The sequence below is a fragment of the Nannobrachium achirus genome, assembly GCF_963921795.1.
Source record: "Nannobrachium achirus genome assembly, chromosome: 14".
NCBI classification, from domain to species: Eukaryota; Metazoa; Chordata; class Actinopteri; order Myctophiformes; family Myctophidae; genus Nannobrachium; species Nannobrachium achirus.
In genome coordinates this window covers 17,655,495-17,670,718 of record NC_137821.1, presented here as the reverse complement: position 1 = coordinate 17,670,718, position 15,224 = coordinate 17,655,495, and the positions used below count along the sequence as shown (strand labels likewise).

General features: G+C 44.5%; 1 protein-coding gene across 1 annotated transcript in view; it reads right to left on the bottom strand.

The window, feature by feature from the left end:
- The window catches only part of LOC308297695 (nuclear factor 1 B-type-like), a 139,907-nt gene that overhangs the window by 38,378 nt on the left and 86,305 nt on the right, over window positions 1-15,224 (bottom strand). Inside the window, 3 exon segments of the mRNA XM_080741241.1 lie at window positions 5,169-5,290; window positions 6,596-6,716; window positions 13,977-14,048. Of these exon segments, the coding sequence (XP_080597367.1) occupies window positions 5,169-5,290; window positions 6,596-6,716; window positions 13,977-14,048 (315 nt within the window).

Below are 15,224 nucleotides of genomic sequence, written 5' to 3'. Positions count from 1 at the left end.
ACCACTTAAAACCTAAATACTTCCTTTACGAAATTACGAAAATAGCCAATCTATAAGGTCACAACGTGTTGCAAACGCAATGGATTGAGACTGTAGATCTCCCATTTTCGCACAATGTTCACCAAAGGTTCATCCATTTTAGCTGAATGTTCGCCTATTATGAAATGCCCAGAATAGGGACGCTAGGGCTCGTGTGGTTTAAGGAGGGGCATACATGTAAATCTACACACACACACACACACACACACACACACACACACATATATGTATGTACGCACACAAAAACAAAATGCTGCACGCAAATTACAGTCTATAAAATGTACTTTCCTAGGGGGGGAAAAAAGAAAGAAAACCCAACACATGACGGCAAAGGATTCCTTCGAGCGCACGCTGAGGTCTCGCCAAACGACAGCCATGTGCAACGAAATGACCGCTTGGCACTTGGAGACGGTGCTCATATGGGTTTGATATCACCCCACTTCACTTTTATTCTCTCCTAACAGAATAATGGCCTGGCTTCAAGAGTTCTGCCTTTCTCCTCAGCCCCTCACTATGTATGAGTAAGCAGGGGTGTCACAAAGGGGGGGGGGGGGGGGGGGGGGAGTGGGACTGAGTTACTAGGTATAGGGCCCAAGGCGGAGGGGCCCTAATTATTTTATATATACTTTAGCTATTGAAAAATAGCAGATCTACAAGCTCACAGGGCGGCACCGATTTTGCTTCTGGGGCGGTCCCTGGAACAAAATATTTTGAGATGGGGGTCCGTCCGTGGCCAAATACATGTCATTTTGGGGGTCCTTCACATGAAAAGGTTTGAGCACCACTGACTAGAAACATAGAAATGTATAGAATCGGGTCAACAATATTCAAAGAGTGCCGCGCTGTGAGCTTGTATATCTGCTATTTTTCAATAGCTAAAGCACAAAATAATGCATAATAATGCGTTCATAGTCCCCGTTCCCAGCCTCCCCTATGAAGAACATTCACGGGGGGCCCGCAGTGAATCCTTGTACCCAGGGCCCAGAATTCTGGGACGACACCCCTGTGTGTAACTTGTGTAAGGCTCCGGGGCCCAGAGATGGTGTGGCGATTGGGGGGGGGGCCCCCCGCCTCTAAAGGGCACGCGTAGCCCCTCTGACCCCGGGGTCAAAACCCCAGCCAGGGCCTTCTTTCCTTTGTCTCCCCCGCTGCGCCCCTCTTCTCAAGGCTAATTTATACTTTCGCGGCGACAACACTTTCTTCAGTGGAAATGAAAACGCGTCATCTCTGTGTTAGGCCGGACACGGTCGCCTGACGAAGCATAAATTAGCCTTTTAGCCTTCCTATTGTGACGGCGAAGAAAAGCCACTAAAAAGGGGGAAGTCTGGACTGCTTGCTTTCCTTTAAAAAATAATAAATAAAAGGTGCAGAAGAAGAGAATATAAGCCTGGCAGGCCTTAAGACACCAGGAGGTGCACTAAAGCTTAAAATCACGGCAGGCCCTGCATGTCGAGAGAGGAAAGGTGGAACATTTTGTACCCGGACCGTTCCGGCGTCCTGTCACAGTGCAGGCTTAAAATGCTTCCAACAACCTCTGCTAGGCTGAGGCCAGGGGCTGTGGGAGTGGGCCAGGGGCTGTGGGAGTGGGGCCGCGCTGCGCACACTGCGTATAGGGAGCCAGGGGAGAGGGAGAATGACCCGGAAACATGGGACAGGGGAGGCCTTAATTAAAAGGGCGTCAGGGCCTCAGCTCTGCACCGGGAGACAAGGTAATGAGACGTGCATGACGTCCCGCGAGGATCTCCCTCCCTTGTTCTGTCTCTCTCGTGCGCGTGCGTGCATGCGTGCGTGCACACACCCTCCGGGACAGTTAAGTGTACAGTATGCAGGCGTAACACGGCTACACTCAGAGACCTCAGAGAGTCAAGTACGCACATGAAAAAAAAATCCCACGCGCATGCACACAAACAAATGTTCCCTTTAGCTTGTCTTTCTGTCTCTTTTCTTGCTGTGTCTGTCTGGGCCGGCCACCTGTTGAGACAGACTGCTCCGCTGAGACCTCCTTGCCTCTGAGTCAAGTTCAAACACAAGCCGTCACACCTGCCTCTCCCATTAACACACACACACACACACACACACACACACACACACACACACACACACACACACACACACACACACACACACACACACACACACACACACACACACACACACACACACACACACACACACACACACACACACACACACACACACAAAAAAGAGGCATGCACTAAACGTGCTTGTTTCTTTCTGACAAGCACACTCGCTCGCATGCATGCAGGCTGCAAATAAACCGGGCTTGTTCTCTCTCATGACACAGATACACAGTTTTTAACACATATCATGCACGGCCCTAATCATCTCTCTGCCGCCGAGCAGCAAAACGAAAAAAAAAAACACACACGCAAACATGTCTTCCCCGACATGCACACTCACGTACAGTGCAAGGCGGCACAGTTTCACCTTTCACACCTTTGCACAGCTGCCGTATTAATTTAGCTTTGAGCTTTAATTTTAAATGACCTTATAACCGGTCGTGTGCTTTACATCTACGTGCGAACAGGAAGGACTGGGTGCAACGATCAAAAGACGAGCACCCCTCGCAACCAAGCGGGGATTTTCTCACATGTCGAGCCACGATATAAAGATTGATTTCACGATAAGAGATACTGTGACACGTTAAACCTCCGGGTCGTAGCCGTAGCATGTTTAACAGTGGACTGATTCAGTGAACACATAAACAGTGTTTGTGTTCATTGCGTTCAGTTCAGTCAAGTATATTTACTTTCTATATACAGATAAGATTTTGGGGGAAACTTTACAGTACATTGAAGTCACTCTCCAATAATTCTAACAAATGAAAAGCAGTGAAAGCATAACCATTTGGTCAATCTGCAAATTGACAACCAAGTTACCACTGTGACCTTTAAAAAAAAGTATGGTCATTTGTTTTCATTTGGTGGTATCAATATGCAATGTACAGAACAGTACACCATGTCTCACTTTTATAGTGATCAATGACAGATATCTGGCTTTTCAGGGGGGGAACATCCCCTCATTTGCATGGGGAAACGCTGAGGGAGCTAGTAGTACAGCTTATTCCGATTCAAACTGTATTTTGAATGGGGGTTTAAGGTTTTTATGACAGCGGGGGTGCCAGAGGCAATCCATGTCCTGGTGTGCATTTAGGTGGAGGTGAAGGAGTTCATGGCGGTAAGGAGGAACCAGGTGCGATGCTCGTTCATCTGCATTGCTTTGTGCAGTAGGATAGCAGAGATAAGCCCGAGTCATTACAGCACCGAGGGTTCACTCGGTGCATTCGAGCCGGTGTTGAAACGGAGGCTTAGCATTAGTAGCTTTGAAAGAAGCATTATGCGTTATGTTAATGCTAATGTTCTTGTGAGGCACCGTAGACCCGGCGTTTTGACCTTAATCACCTCTGTGGCAGTGGCCTAAAAGGTTAACAAAGCAGGACCTACCACCCACGGGTCACCTGCTTGAATTAGCAACTCCAGCTGGAGAGATTCACAACAGGAAAGCGCGAGTGAGTCAGCAGCCACTGCTGAGGTGTTGCTTTTTCACCGTGTACGGTTCCCACTTCCCAGCAGCGATTGTAAATTAATGATTGCATGTTACTGCATGACTGTGATGCAGGATGTTGCCCTTGCATGAAAATACAACCACGGCTTTCCCTCCCATTGTCCATGTCTGCCATCACTGGCACTATTACTGTGTATACTGTGAATACTGTACACTGCCAACACTGACACTATCACTTCCTGCCTACTGTATATGACTGTGAATTTACTCAATTTCCACACATGTCATACATATTTGACATCTGCTGCTAAATGATGTCTCTTACTTTCACACAGAGACTGAGGTACTCTTATTTTCATTCATTCTTTTGAGTATATGTTACTTTACTTATGATTATTCTTGGAGACTTGTATGGGAAATAATTTCATCCGCTCCTTTTAAACCTGTAATTAACTCATTGAATGCCCTTTTCAAGATGGCCGCCAAGTACCAGGATGCCACGTTCCTAAATTCCTAGTGCACGGATCAATTTTTAGTGCACGGATCGTGCACGCCCATGCACCATATATGCACCATATGTGTAGTACTTTTTAACAGCTTTCAAACAGAAAAATCCGCTTGGAAATCCGTTCAGGCATTCATGAGATAGAATCCTTCAAAGTCAGACAAAACAAACACTGCCACCTTCCTAAATTTCTAGTGCACGGATCAATTTTTAGTGCACGGATCGTGCACGCCCATGCCTAGATCATGCACCATATGTAGTACTTTTTAACAGCTTTCAAACAAAAAAAATCCGCTTGGAAATCCGTTCAGGCATTCATGAGATACAAGCCTTCAAAGTCAGACAAAACAGCCATTTTTGACATTTTGAAAGATGTGTTTGTTATGGGGCTAAACATGCAATTTCGCAATTGCGATCATGCCTAATACATTTGAGGCATTTTTAGAATTTTTTTTATTTTATAAAAAAAGGTTTTGATTTTTTTTTTTTTTTTTTTTCAAAATGGCTTCCAACTCGGGAAACTCGGGCTGTGGCAGCCTGGGACTACTGTAATAACTCGGGAAACTCGGGCCTTGGCAGTCAATGAGTTAATAGATAAATAAATGAAGGGCAGTTCATACTCTCTCCGAAACTGAACTTTTTGTCTAATTCGGTGTAATGTTTCAGAAGTTCCTAGTGAGTGTCATTTTGTAGTTGAACCGGACCTTTCCGACGAAAAGTTCGTTTTTCGGAGAGAGAGCGTGGACAGGCCTTGACAATGAACTTGCAAGTTGAAGTTCATACCCCCCTGAGCTGAGTATGATGGAGTAAGAGGCAAAATGGCCATGGTGTGAATATTTGTACACTGTCAGAGTTAAGGGGAAGACCTTGAAATTTGAAAGTTTGAGAAACACTGATGTATGTGTTCTTGCAGTTATTATGAGTGGCTGCATGCTTAGGGGGGGTCTAAATTGATCCTTACAAGTCTGTAACTCTGACAGTGTACAAATGGAACCAAATGAACCCGTTAAGGGGAAGGCCTTGAACATTTGAAAGTTTGAGAAACACTAAAAACACTGAGGTTTCAGAAAGAAGAAACGGTAAAATGTATGCTGGTCACCTCCGTCTCTGTCATGCCAGTTGGCACGACTACTGGCTGGTGAACTGGGTGAGGAGTAGAAGTCCGGGCCGGTGGGGCTCGTCTCCATGTTCTCGTCCATGTTGATGGTTTTGGGCCTTTTACTGTGGAGAAGGACAGAAGTTCATGGCTCACACTGGCAAAGGTGGCAAGATGTCGAGGCATTTATATTAGCCGCACATTATCAACAGGGGTGTCCAATCTTCTTTCAAAGAAATCTTCTTAGAAAAGATTAAATTAGAAAAGATTAAAACAACACAAGGGCCAACTATCCCCTGACATAATCTACTTTTGGTCGGACCATAACAAAGTCACATACATATGCAGATACTACATATGCATCGCATTAAAACAAATGTATTTAACTATTATCATCAATATTTAATGTTCTTGTCTTTTGTCAGCTGTCTACTCTGAACAAAACACAAATAACTTTCTTTGACCCCGACAGAATAAGACAACAGGGAACAATCCTGAAATAATTATCCTCTGGGAGAATATTCTTGTGGGATGGTGGTTAGCGGGCCGTTTATAATACAATTTAGGAATTAAGCCCAGGACTGTATAAAATGTGTCCTCGGGCCGCATTTGGCCCCCGGGCCGCACATTGACCTACAATATCCACCTGTTTCGGCGGGAGTTTACTGGAGATTATTTGGACCTTTTTTGGACCACACTTCCGGTTTAACAGCAGACATACAAGCTCACGTCGCGTCGCAGATGCAACCCGTTGTGAGCTTGTAAATCACACTCGGCTGCAGCGCCGGAAGCTCGGTACAGCGTCTGCGCAATGCACTATGGGGCGTTGGAAAGTCGTGGATAAATAATATCTATGCGTGATATCAATCCACACGACAATCCTTGATATAGTTGCTATAATACAAAGCAATTTCTTTAATCATAGCAATCAGACACATCTTTATCAAATCATCATTAGAGAGTATAACTTTGCTGTTTTACAAATCTGACTTTCACGCACAGTACAAATATACCGGTATCTATGGATGTATGTCAGTGGTTCTCAAAGTGGATTCCAGGGACTCTGTGGGTTCCTTTAGGGTGGGGGGCCTAAAATGACCCATACAGGTCTGTAACTCTGACAGGGTACAAATGGAACCAAATGAACCCATTACAGAGTTAAGGGGAAGACCTTGAAATCTGAAAGTTTGAGAAACACCGATGTATGTGTTGTTCTGAAAATCATGCCGTTATTATGGGACTCTATGGGTTCCTTTATGGGGGTCTAAATGGACCCATACAAGTCTGTAACTCTGACAGGATACAAATGGAACCTGTTAGGGTTCATTTGGTTTCATTTGGTTCCATCAGAGTTAAGGGGAAGACTGATGTAGGTGTTGTTTGAAAATCGTGCAGCTATCATGCTTAGGAATGTGCTGAGCTCCACGGACCTGCCAGGGGGTGAGGAGAGGGAACGGTGCAGGCCCACACTAGAGTTCAGGTCGTGGTAGTAGGGCTGGCTGGGCATCTCGGCCATGGAGAAGTTGACCCCCGCTCCCTGGGTGATGGGCGCTATGTGGAGGAGAGACAGAGACAGAGAGAGAGAGAGGGGTGAGAGAAGTACAGTTAGAGTGGTGGTAGCCATTAGCGGTGGACAGCAACTTTAAGTTAATTTACTACTTGAGTACTGGACTTAATTACGTTTTCTTATTTCTTTTTGCAAGCTCAGGACTCTCACGCTATATTTCACGGAAATATTGGACCCAGTTCAGCAAGCACTTGACGCCAAATGACACCCACATTTTGATCTTACCGGCATTTAGGACCGGTCCCAAGTAGGGGTCAGATTCAGCAACGTTTTTTTGTCAGGAATTTTGAAGGTAAGACAGAAATATAAGCCAGATTTAGTCACTTTATTTACACTGTATTTACGACCAGATCGATGAATCGGGCCCACTGTACTTAAAACTCTGCTACATTTTTAGGAAGGGACTCTCGGGACCCAACTTAGAATTATTACATTATGAATTAACCACTTAATTCAACCACTATATGGGGCGCCCGCTGGCCTGGTGGTCAAGGTCGCCGTTTCGATTCCCGATCCGGACGACCTTTGCCACATTCCCCATCTCTCTCCCCATTTCCTGTCAGTCTACTGTCCTATCAAAATAAAGGCATAAAAAAGCCCAAAAACAAATCTTAAAAAAAAAAGAAAAATCAACCACTATATTTCAAATATAGCGATTTACGCGTGCACGCACGCACGCACACACACACACACACACACACACACACACACACACACACACACACACACACACACACACACACACACACACACACACACACACACACACACACACACACACACACACACACACATCACAAGACTCCACATTGTCCACTTAATGGCCTCCTCCTCCTCCTCCACCACCACCACAACAGACAGCCTGGAAACATTTCATGAATGATTCCTGACTGTGCATCTCGGGGCAAGTCTCTCAGTTATGCTCTGGCCCATCATTATTCATAATGCATCCAAAGGGGGCTTCTGCTCGTCACTTGTTTGCTGTGGCTTCAAGTACAGTAAAGCACTGTTCTGTGCAGGGAGACGACTGCATAGTGATTTACAGTAGAAGAGAGGTGTCCATTTTCTCGCTGCGGTCGAGGCTGGGGGGATATTGTTTCAAGGGAGGATGGGCGAATGTTTACAGAACAAAAGCAGCCCGCCAGACCTCTCTTCCTCCCTTCCCTTCCCTTCCCTTCCCTCCCTCTCTCTCTCTCTCTCCTTTCTCCTTCTCTCTGTCCAGGGGCGTCACAAGGGGGGGGGGGGGGGGGGGTCTGAGTTTCTAGGGCCCCAAGGTGGAGGGGGCCTTAATTATTTGATACTTTAGCTATTGAAAAATAGTGTATTTTTTAAAAGTAGTGAAAATGTTTGCAAATCTTTGAATAGGCCTATATGTTTTTTTTTTTAAGCGAACGTTGGTAACTCAAATTTTGCTTCTGGGGTGGTCCCTGGAACTCAATATTTTGAGATGGGAAACATAGGTTTTTCAAAAAAATCTTAGAAGGATTTGAAATATTCAAAGACTCGCACACATTTTCAAGATTTTTCAAAAATAGCAGATCAACAAGCTTGTATATCTGCTAATTTCCAATAGTCAAAGCACAAAACAACGTGTAATAATGCGTTCCCAGTCAAAACGGGTTAAACCCCCTCCTCCCCCCTACGAAGAACATTCATGGGGGGGGCCCGCAGTGAATCCCTGTACCCACCCAGGGCCCAGAATGTGGTGCGACACCCCTGTCTGTCTCTCTCTCTCTCGCTCCTCTCCTCCCAGTGTGTGGTCTCTAGTAAGAGAGCCCCCACAGCCCGGGCGGTTGGTGGGTCGGTTGGGTTTTGGAGCCGATGAGAGGATGGAGTGTGTAGTGGTGTCTGTTGTGGTCTGAGGTTCACCACTGGCACGGTCCCTCGGCCAGCCTACTGCTGCCCCGCGCTGGCAGGCTGCAGCAGCCCCTTGGCACCAGCCCCTACCCACTGCTATGGCCATATACCAGGCTGTATGTGGGCCCAACGCTTCCGGACCAGAGAACACTGGATGTAGCGGGGGCCACTGTGGGGGGGCTGGGGTGGGGGTGTCACTGTCATTCAACGCCAACTGGCAACCGACCACCGCTTTTGTCTCATGCTGTATAATTATATCCGAGTAACTTTCTTTTTAATACTACTCAGTTGTTGTTTCTTTTTGAGGTTTGACTTCTAAGCGCATTTTCCACAGGCCCAACACCACACCACTCCACACCACACCGCCCACTTGTGTCAGGTTTTCCACTACAAGGAACTGGGTAGAGTGGTGTGAAAGTGGTACTAAACGAGGTACCAAAAAGTATCCAGTCTTGAGTGGTTCCGACTTCTGAGCTAGGCCAAGCGAGGCCTGAACCAGTGACATATTTGCTTCTTGCTACTAAGAGGTGCAAATGCATTTTTGTCTCTCAGAGCTTTTTCCTTCACTTTAAAGGAGTAGTTCACCCCCAAAATGACTTTTTTTCTATTGATTACTCACGCCATGGAGACTTGAGTTCAATGATATATATTTTTTTGTATTTGTCGCATTCTTAAGACAAAAAAATACATTACAGTAAATTAACCACCATTGATTCTGGGTGGGGACCCACATGCATGGGCCTGGATGGGGACCCAAATGCATTTGGGTGAGAATCAATGGGGGTAAATTTACTTGACCCTTGACCCTAAATTTACCCCCATTGATTCTGACCCAAATGCATTTGGGTCCCCATCCAGGGCCTTATTTGGGTCCCCATAAAGGCTCATGCATTTGGGTCCCCATCCAGAATCAATGGGGGTAAATTTACTATAATAAATATTTTTGTCTTAGGAATGCGACGAATACAAAAAAATATTATTGAACTCAAGTCTCCATGGCATGAGTAATCAATAGAAAAAAAGTCATTTTGGGGGTGAACTACTCCTTTAACTCATTCCCTGCCAGGCCCGATAGTCCCGAGATTATTCCAATGTCTTTCCCCGCCAGGCCCGATAGTCCCGAGAATTAAAAAAAAAAAAAAAAAAATTCAAAAAATTTTTTTTTTCAAAAAAAATTTTTGACCCCCAAAAATGGAGTAGGCATGATAGCAATCGCGAAATTGCATGTTTAACCCCCATAGCAACCCCATCTTTCAAGCATGGCAGCCATTTTGGCAGCCATCTTTGTTAAACATAGTGGCTGTTATCTCATGAATGCCTGAACGGATTTCCATTCGGATTTTTTTGTTTGAAAGCTGTGAGCAATGTGGACACACGTGGTGCATTATCTAGGCATGGGTGTGCATGATCCGTGCACACCCAATTACATGGAAGTCTATGGAGACGAATGGCAGGTGGGAGTACGGAGGTATGTTAAAATGGCGGTCAATGTGTTAAGCATGCACTAGTAGTACTATGTTGGGTTCACAATAGGACATAAACAGAATGTACACTGAACGTTCCTGTGTCTTAAGTTCACCGGTTCCTCGTGAGCCTATAAATGTACTGTATACTCATTCCCGGGGTCCTCTCTTCCAATAATGAGTATCCTTGTCGAAAGGCCAGATTGCGAGTCAGCCTTGAACTCTGGCGATCCCTTTGATGGTCTTCAAAGACCGTCTCAAGAGCCTGGAAACCAGAGTGGAGAGGAGAGCGGGGAGGGAGAGACGTGTTGACGGACAAGCCAGGCCGCTCAGAAATCTACCCTGCGGGGAGTGGCCCGGGCCGAGTGAGTGACAATTCCTGTGCGTCCGATTTTTGCCTTGTTAAAATTCCAGTTTGACTTTTAGCCCAACCTCGCAGAAGCTGGCGAAGAGGAGGCCGCCACCAGAGAGGAAAAAACACGGCCGTCGCTGTGGCCATCTGGTCAGGGGCCGCAAATTAAAAACAACAAGAACAAAAACACAATATCTTTCAAAGGGATGCTTGTCAGGTGTGTCAGCGCGAGCGAGGGGGCTCGTCGCTTTCAGGTCATAAATGGTCAAGGAGACTGGATCTGCGAGCACAGATCAACACCAACGTGTACTTTGAAACAAAAGGGAGAAAATGGAACATGTAATACCTGTAAGGTCATGTTAAACTAGGGCATTAAAGACTTGTGATTTTTGCAAGTCGACTCGACTCAGTAAAAAGTTGAGTTGAAGTCGACTTTATCGTTTGATGACGTCATCACAACACACACAACCCCCTGATTATTTTGGGGGGTCCCCAGATTATTAACTTAAAATATATAGAGGCAGAAATTGTGAAAATAACCGATCTACATGCTCACAACGCCTCGTATCGCGAGGTGTTGTGAGCATGTAGATCTGCTATTTTCACAATAGAACCATGTTATACCAATTGTAATGTAGCACTGTAATATTGGATCATTCTGTCCTTGACAATAAGCAATCCTACTGTTTGAATGCTGTACAGACGCACACATGGAGCAAAAAAAAATCGACTTTCTCTGGTGGGAGTCGACTCAGTCGACTTGTCGACTTTTTGGTTAAAGCCCTACAACATGTACTTTGAAACAAAAGGGGAGACGACGGAACATGTAATACCTGTAAGGTCATGTTATACTACACTTTTCAAGAGTCTTTTATTGAATCTGTTATCTATGTTTAGTTCTCTGTTGTTGCCCTAATTTCCTCTCCGGTGGATCAATAAACTTGATCTTATCTCAAAACAACAAGACACCCGCTCCAGCGTCCCAACGCCTATACCTGCGGGTTTATGATTCTTACTCAAGTTCAGTTGTTGGCTCTTAAAACAAAAGCATGGCTGACGCATTATTGACCCCGCGCTGTCATAGTGTGTCAACAAAGTGAAAACGGTAAAGAAAATATTAAACCCATAAACCCAACACACCTACATTTTGCGCTTCTAAGAAAAACGCATGACACACTAGACATAAATACGGGTAATGAACCGAAAGTTGGCTCGGCGTGTACAGTGGGGTGAATGCATTCTTTGTGTGCTGGTGGCATGTCCCAGAGTCATGGCAGCAAGGGCGTCACAAGGGGGTGGGGGGGAGATGTGGGACTGAGTTTAGGGCCCAAGGTGCAGGGGGCAGGGGTTAAAGCCAAAAAGAATCCCAAGACTGACATTTATTTTTATTTTAGAAACATGGCACACCAATATTTGGGATGTTTCCCAGAAGTTCTGAACTGCCTTCACTGAATGTGGGTGTGCCAATCCATGATTCCATCCATTTTATAAAAGTATCTTCTGAAGTTCTGTTGTATTCTGTTGCTAGTCTGGCCAATTCAAATACTCATATCTTGAAATCATAACTGCTTTTTAAGTTGGCTGGCGTTTTGACAACTTTGTCATTCACGCAGCAGCCATCGCTACACCTCCCCCTTATTTATAATTATTTTTGTGGATCTGCAGATCTGATCTCAGAAATAGCCCCTATGGAATCCTCAAGACTGAAATCAGTCCCCAGGACTGAGAACTTTAACCCCTGGCAGGGGGCCTTCATTATTTTATATTATTGAAAAATAGCAGATCTACAAGCTCACAGCGCAGCACTCGGTGCCGCGCTGCGAGCTTGTAGATCTGCTATTTTTGAAAAGTCGTGAAAACGAGTGCAAATCTTTGAATATATGTATTTTTCAAGTGAACATTTGTAACTCAATTTGGGGGTCCTTCACATGAAAGAGTTTGAGCACCGCTGACATAGAAACATAGGTTTTTCAAAAAAACCTTTTCTAAAAGGATTTAGAAGACATTTATAGAATCTGGTCAAAAATATTCAAAGACTTGCACAAATTTTCACAACTTTTCAAAAATAGCAGATATACAAGCTCGCAGCGCGGCACTCGGTGCCGCGCTGTGAGCTTGTATATCTGCTATTTTTCAATAGTTAAAGCATTAAATAACGCGTAATAATGTGTTCCCAATCTAAATGGGTTAGAACATTCATGGGGGGTTCCACTGTTAGTTACAGGGAACAGCTTCTGGCTCTATCAAAGTCAAATGAATGCGGGGGGAAAGGGGCCTGTCCGACAGGCCCCAAGGGTTATATGTTTTATGTGATTGCTTTGTATTTTTTAACGTATTGTATGTGTGTTTTGTTTCTGCATGAAGGCACAGTAAAATGTAACCTTCATGCATTGTTTTGTTTTTTTCTCTTTTTATTTTGTCTCGTCTTTGGCTCGGTTGTGTGTTTTTTTCCTTTTTGTTCTGTTTAATGTATATGTCTGATGTATGTTTCTGGGGTGGGGGGAGAAGGGTGTGTGTTTGTTTTGTGTGGTATACTCATCTACAAAGTATAACCAATATTGTATAGATTCATTTGTATGCCTGTATGTCCTTAAAACACTTGATATAAAACACTGTATAAAACCAATAAACAGATAATAAAAAAAAAAAAGAACATTCATGGGGGGCCCACAGTGAACCCTTGTACCCAGGGCACAGAATTTGACGTGACACCCGTGCCTGGCAGCAGCAGCCTTTGGAAACGGCAAAGGTAAATATGGCCCCGGGGAGGCAGTGTCCTCAGCTAGCTAGCAAGAGAGAGAGAGACCAGAGATTCCGACAAGAAAGAGCTGTCAACAGCTTTGAGATGAGCAGGGCATGTCTGTACAAACATGCACACGCTCATACGCACACAGATGTACAGTAAAAGCGTTTTGTTCCAGGGCCAGGAACTTGCCCGACTGGATTTACAACACCCCCCACCGCAGCAGCAGGCTGCATCAGATCTGTTTGAATCCACACATGGCAGAAGGGATTCAGTAAGGGTTGCCATAATTGTGTGACTTCGAGCTGGGTGGATTTTCTTGTGACCCTGATTCACTTACAACACCCACCGAATGCCCCCAAATCCCTTTCATATCATGCATGTACTGGCACATAATGTATACTAGTGAAGGGACGATACGCGATGTTATCGTTTATCGTGATATGAAAACACTCACGATAATCGTATGGTGGAGATTTAATTTATCGTGATATTGTCCTCCGTCATGCACTGGGTTCAATTCACCTTTTATTTGCCGAGCTGCATATCCGCAACGACTTAAACCCTCTATAAATGTACTTACAATATACGTACTTGATAGTCTTTTTTTCACTTGTAGATCTGCTATCTTTTGGCAAATGTTCCACCCCAGGATAACGGATTTGATTATCGCGATAATATCGTAAATCGCCATTTCTTTTGTCACAATAATCGTGATATGAAATGTTCATATCGTCCCATCCCTAATGTATACACAAACACAGAATGTTGGGTTTCGTCATGCCTGCTAGATTCCAACGTGTGTTCTTCTGAGGAATAAAGTACTTACTTCTGGAGACCCGCACCAGTTCTGCAACACTGAAGACACCTGATTTGATGAAGCTGTCTTCCAAGTAAACTGCTGAAAGACACAAGACACAAAAACACAAGAACGCACAGCAAATGATTAGAGAATGAATTAATAATTACGATTCATGGTATGAACATAAGTCCAACAGACTTGATACTTATTTTTTTAAGATTTATTATTGGCATTTAAAGCATTTTATTTCTGACAGGTCAAATAAACGGGAGGACACAGGAAAGGTTGGAGTGGTGGAAAAAGTACTCAAGTTTTACTTGAGTAAAATATCAATTCTGCAAAGTAGAAATACTCTGTTAACGTCCTGAATTCAAAATTCACTTGAGTAAAAGTACAAAAGGATCGGCATCAAAATTTACCAAAAGTAGAAAGTACTGATTAAGTAGAATGTGCTGTTTCACAAGTTTTCGAATGTATAAAGTCGTATAAAATCTTTAGGAAAATAGCAGATCTACACTGCATTGTTAGCTAGAAGATGGTCTATATTCAAATGGCCGAAATGTATATAGGGCTGAAGTGGTTCATGTATGCTTTGTAATAACACAATCTACAAAGTAACTAAGGTTTTCAAATCATTGTAATGGAGTAGCAGTCAAATATTTGCCTCTATTGAGATGTAGTGGAGTAGAAGTAAAAGTATTGAAAATTGGAAATACTCAAGTAAAGTAAAAAATACCTCAAACTCGTACTTAAGTACAGTACTTGTGGCTACTTTACACCACTGTGGAGGATGAATAATGTGCCTTGGGTGGAATTAGAAACAGGGTCAGCTGTGGGAAGGACTTTAGCCTTATTTATATGGTACTGCATGTGCTCTTACTCTGTGAACCGGGCACCCTATTCACTGTTTACCAGCACAGCAAGGTAAAAGGAACTGTTAAGCTGGCCATACACTAGCCGATAACCGGGGCATTTAATTACCCTCCCGACAATCTGGCTGCCTCTGACTGAAACGGGCCCGACAATCGGGCATAAATGTCGTCTAGCGTGAGGGCTCACAGATTCAATCTGAGCCCCGCCGAGTGGCTCGGAGGGCGATCGGGGCCAGCCCGACTCTTTTCAAAAATGTTTGATATTTTTCTGGGATCCCTACTCGTCTGGAACAGCAGCGGGTGACCGAGAGAAAGACAGCTGCTGATCGACAGATCTCTCTCTCTCTTTTTCTCTCTCCATCTCTCCCTCCCTCCCTCTCTCTCTCTCTCTCTCACTCACTCA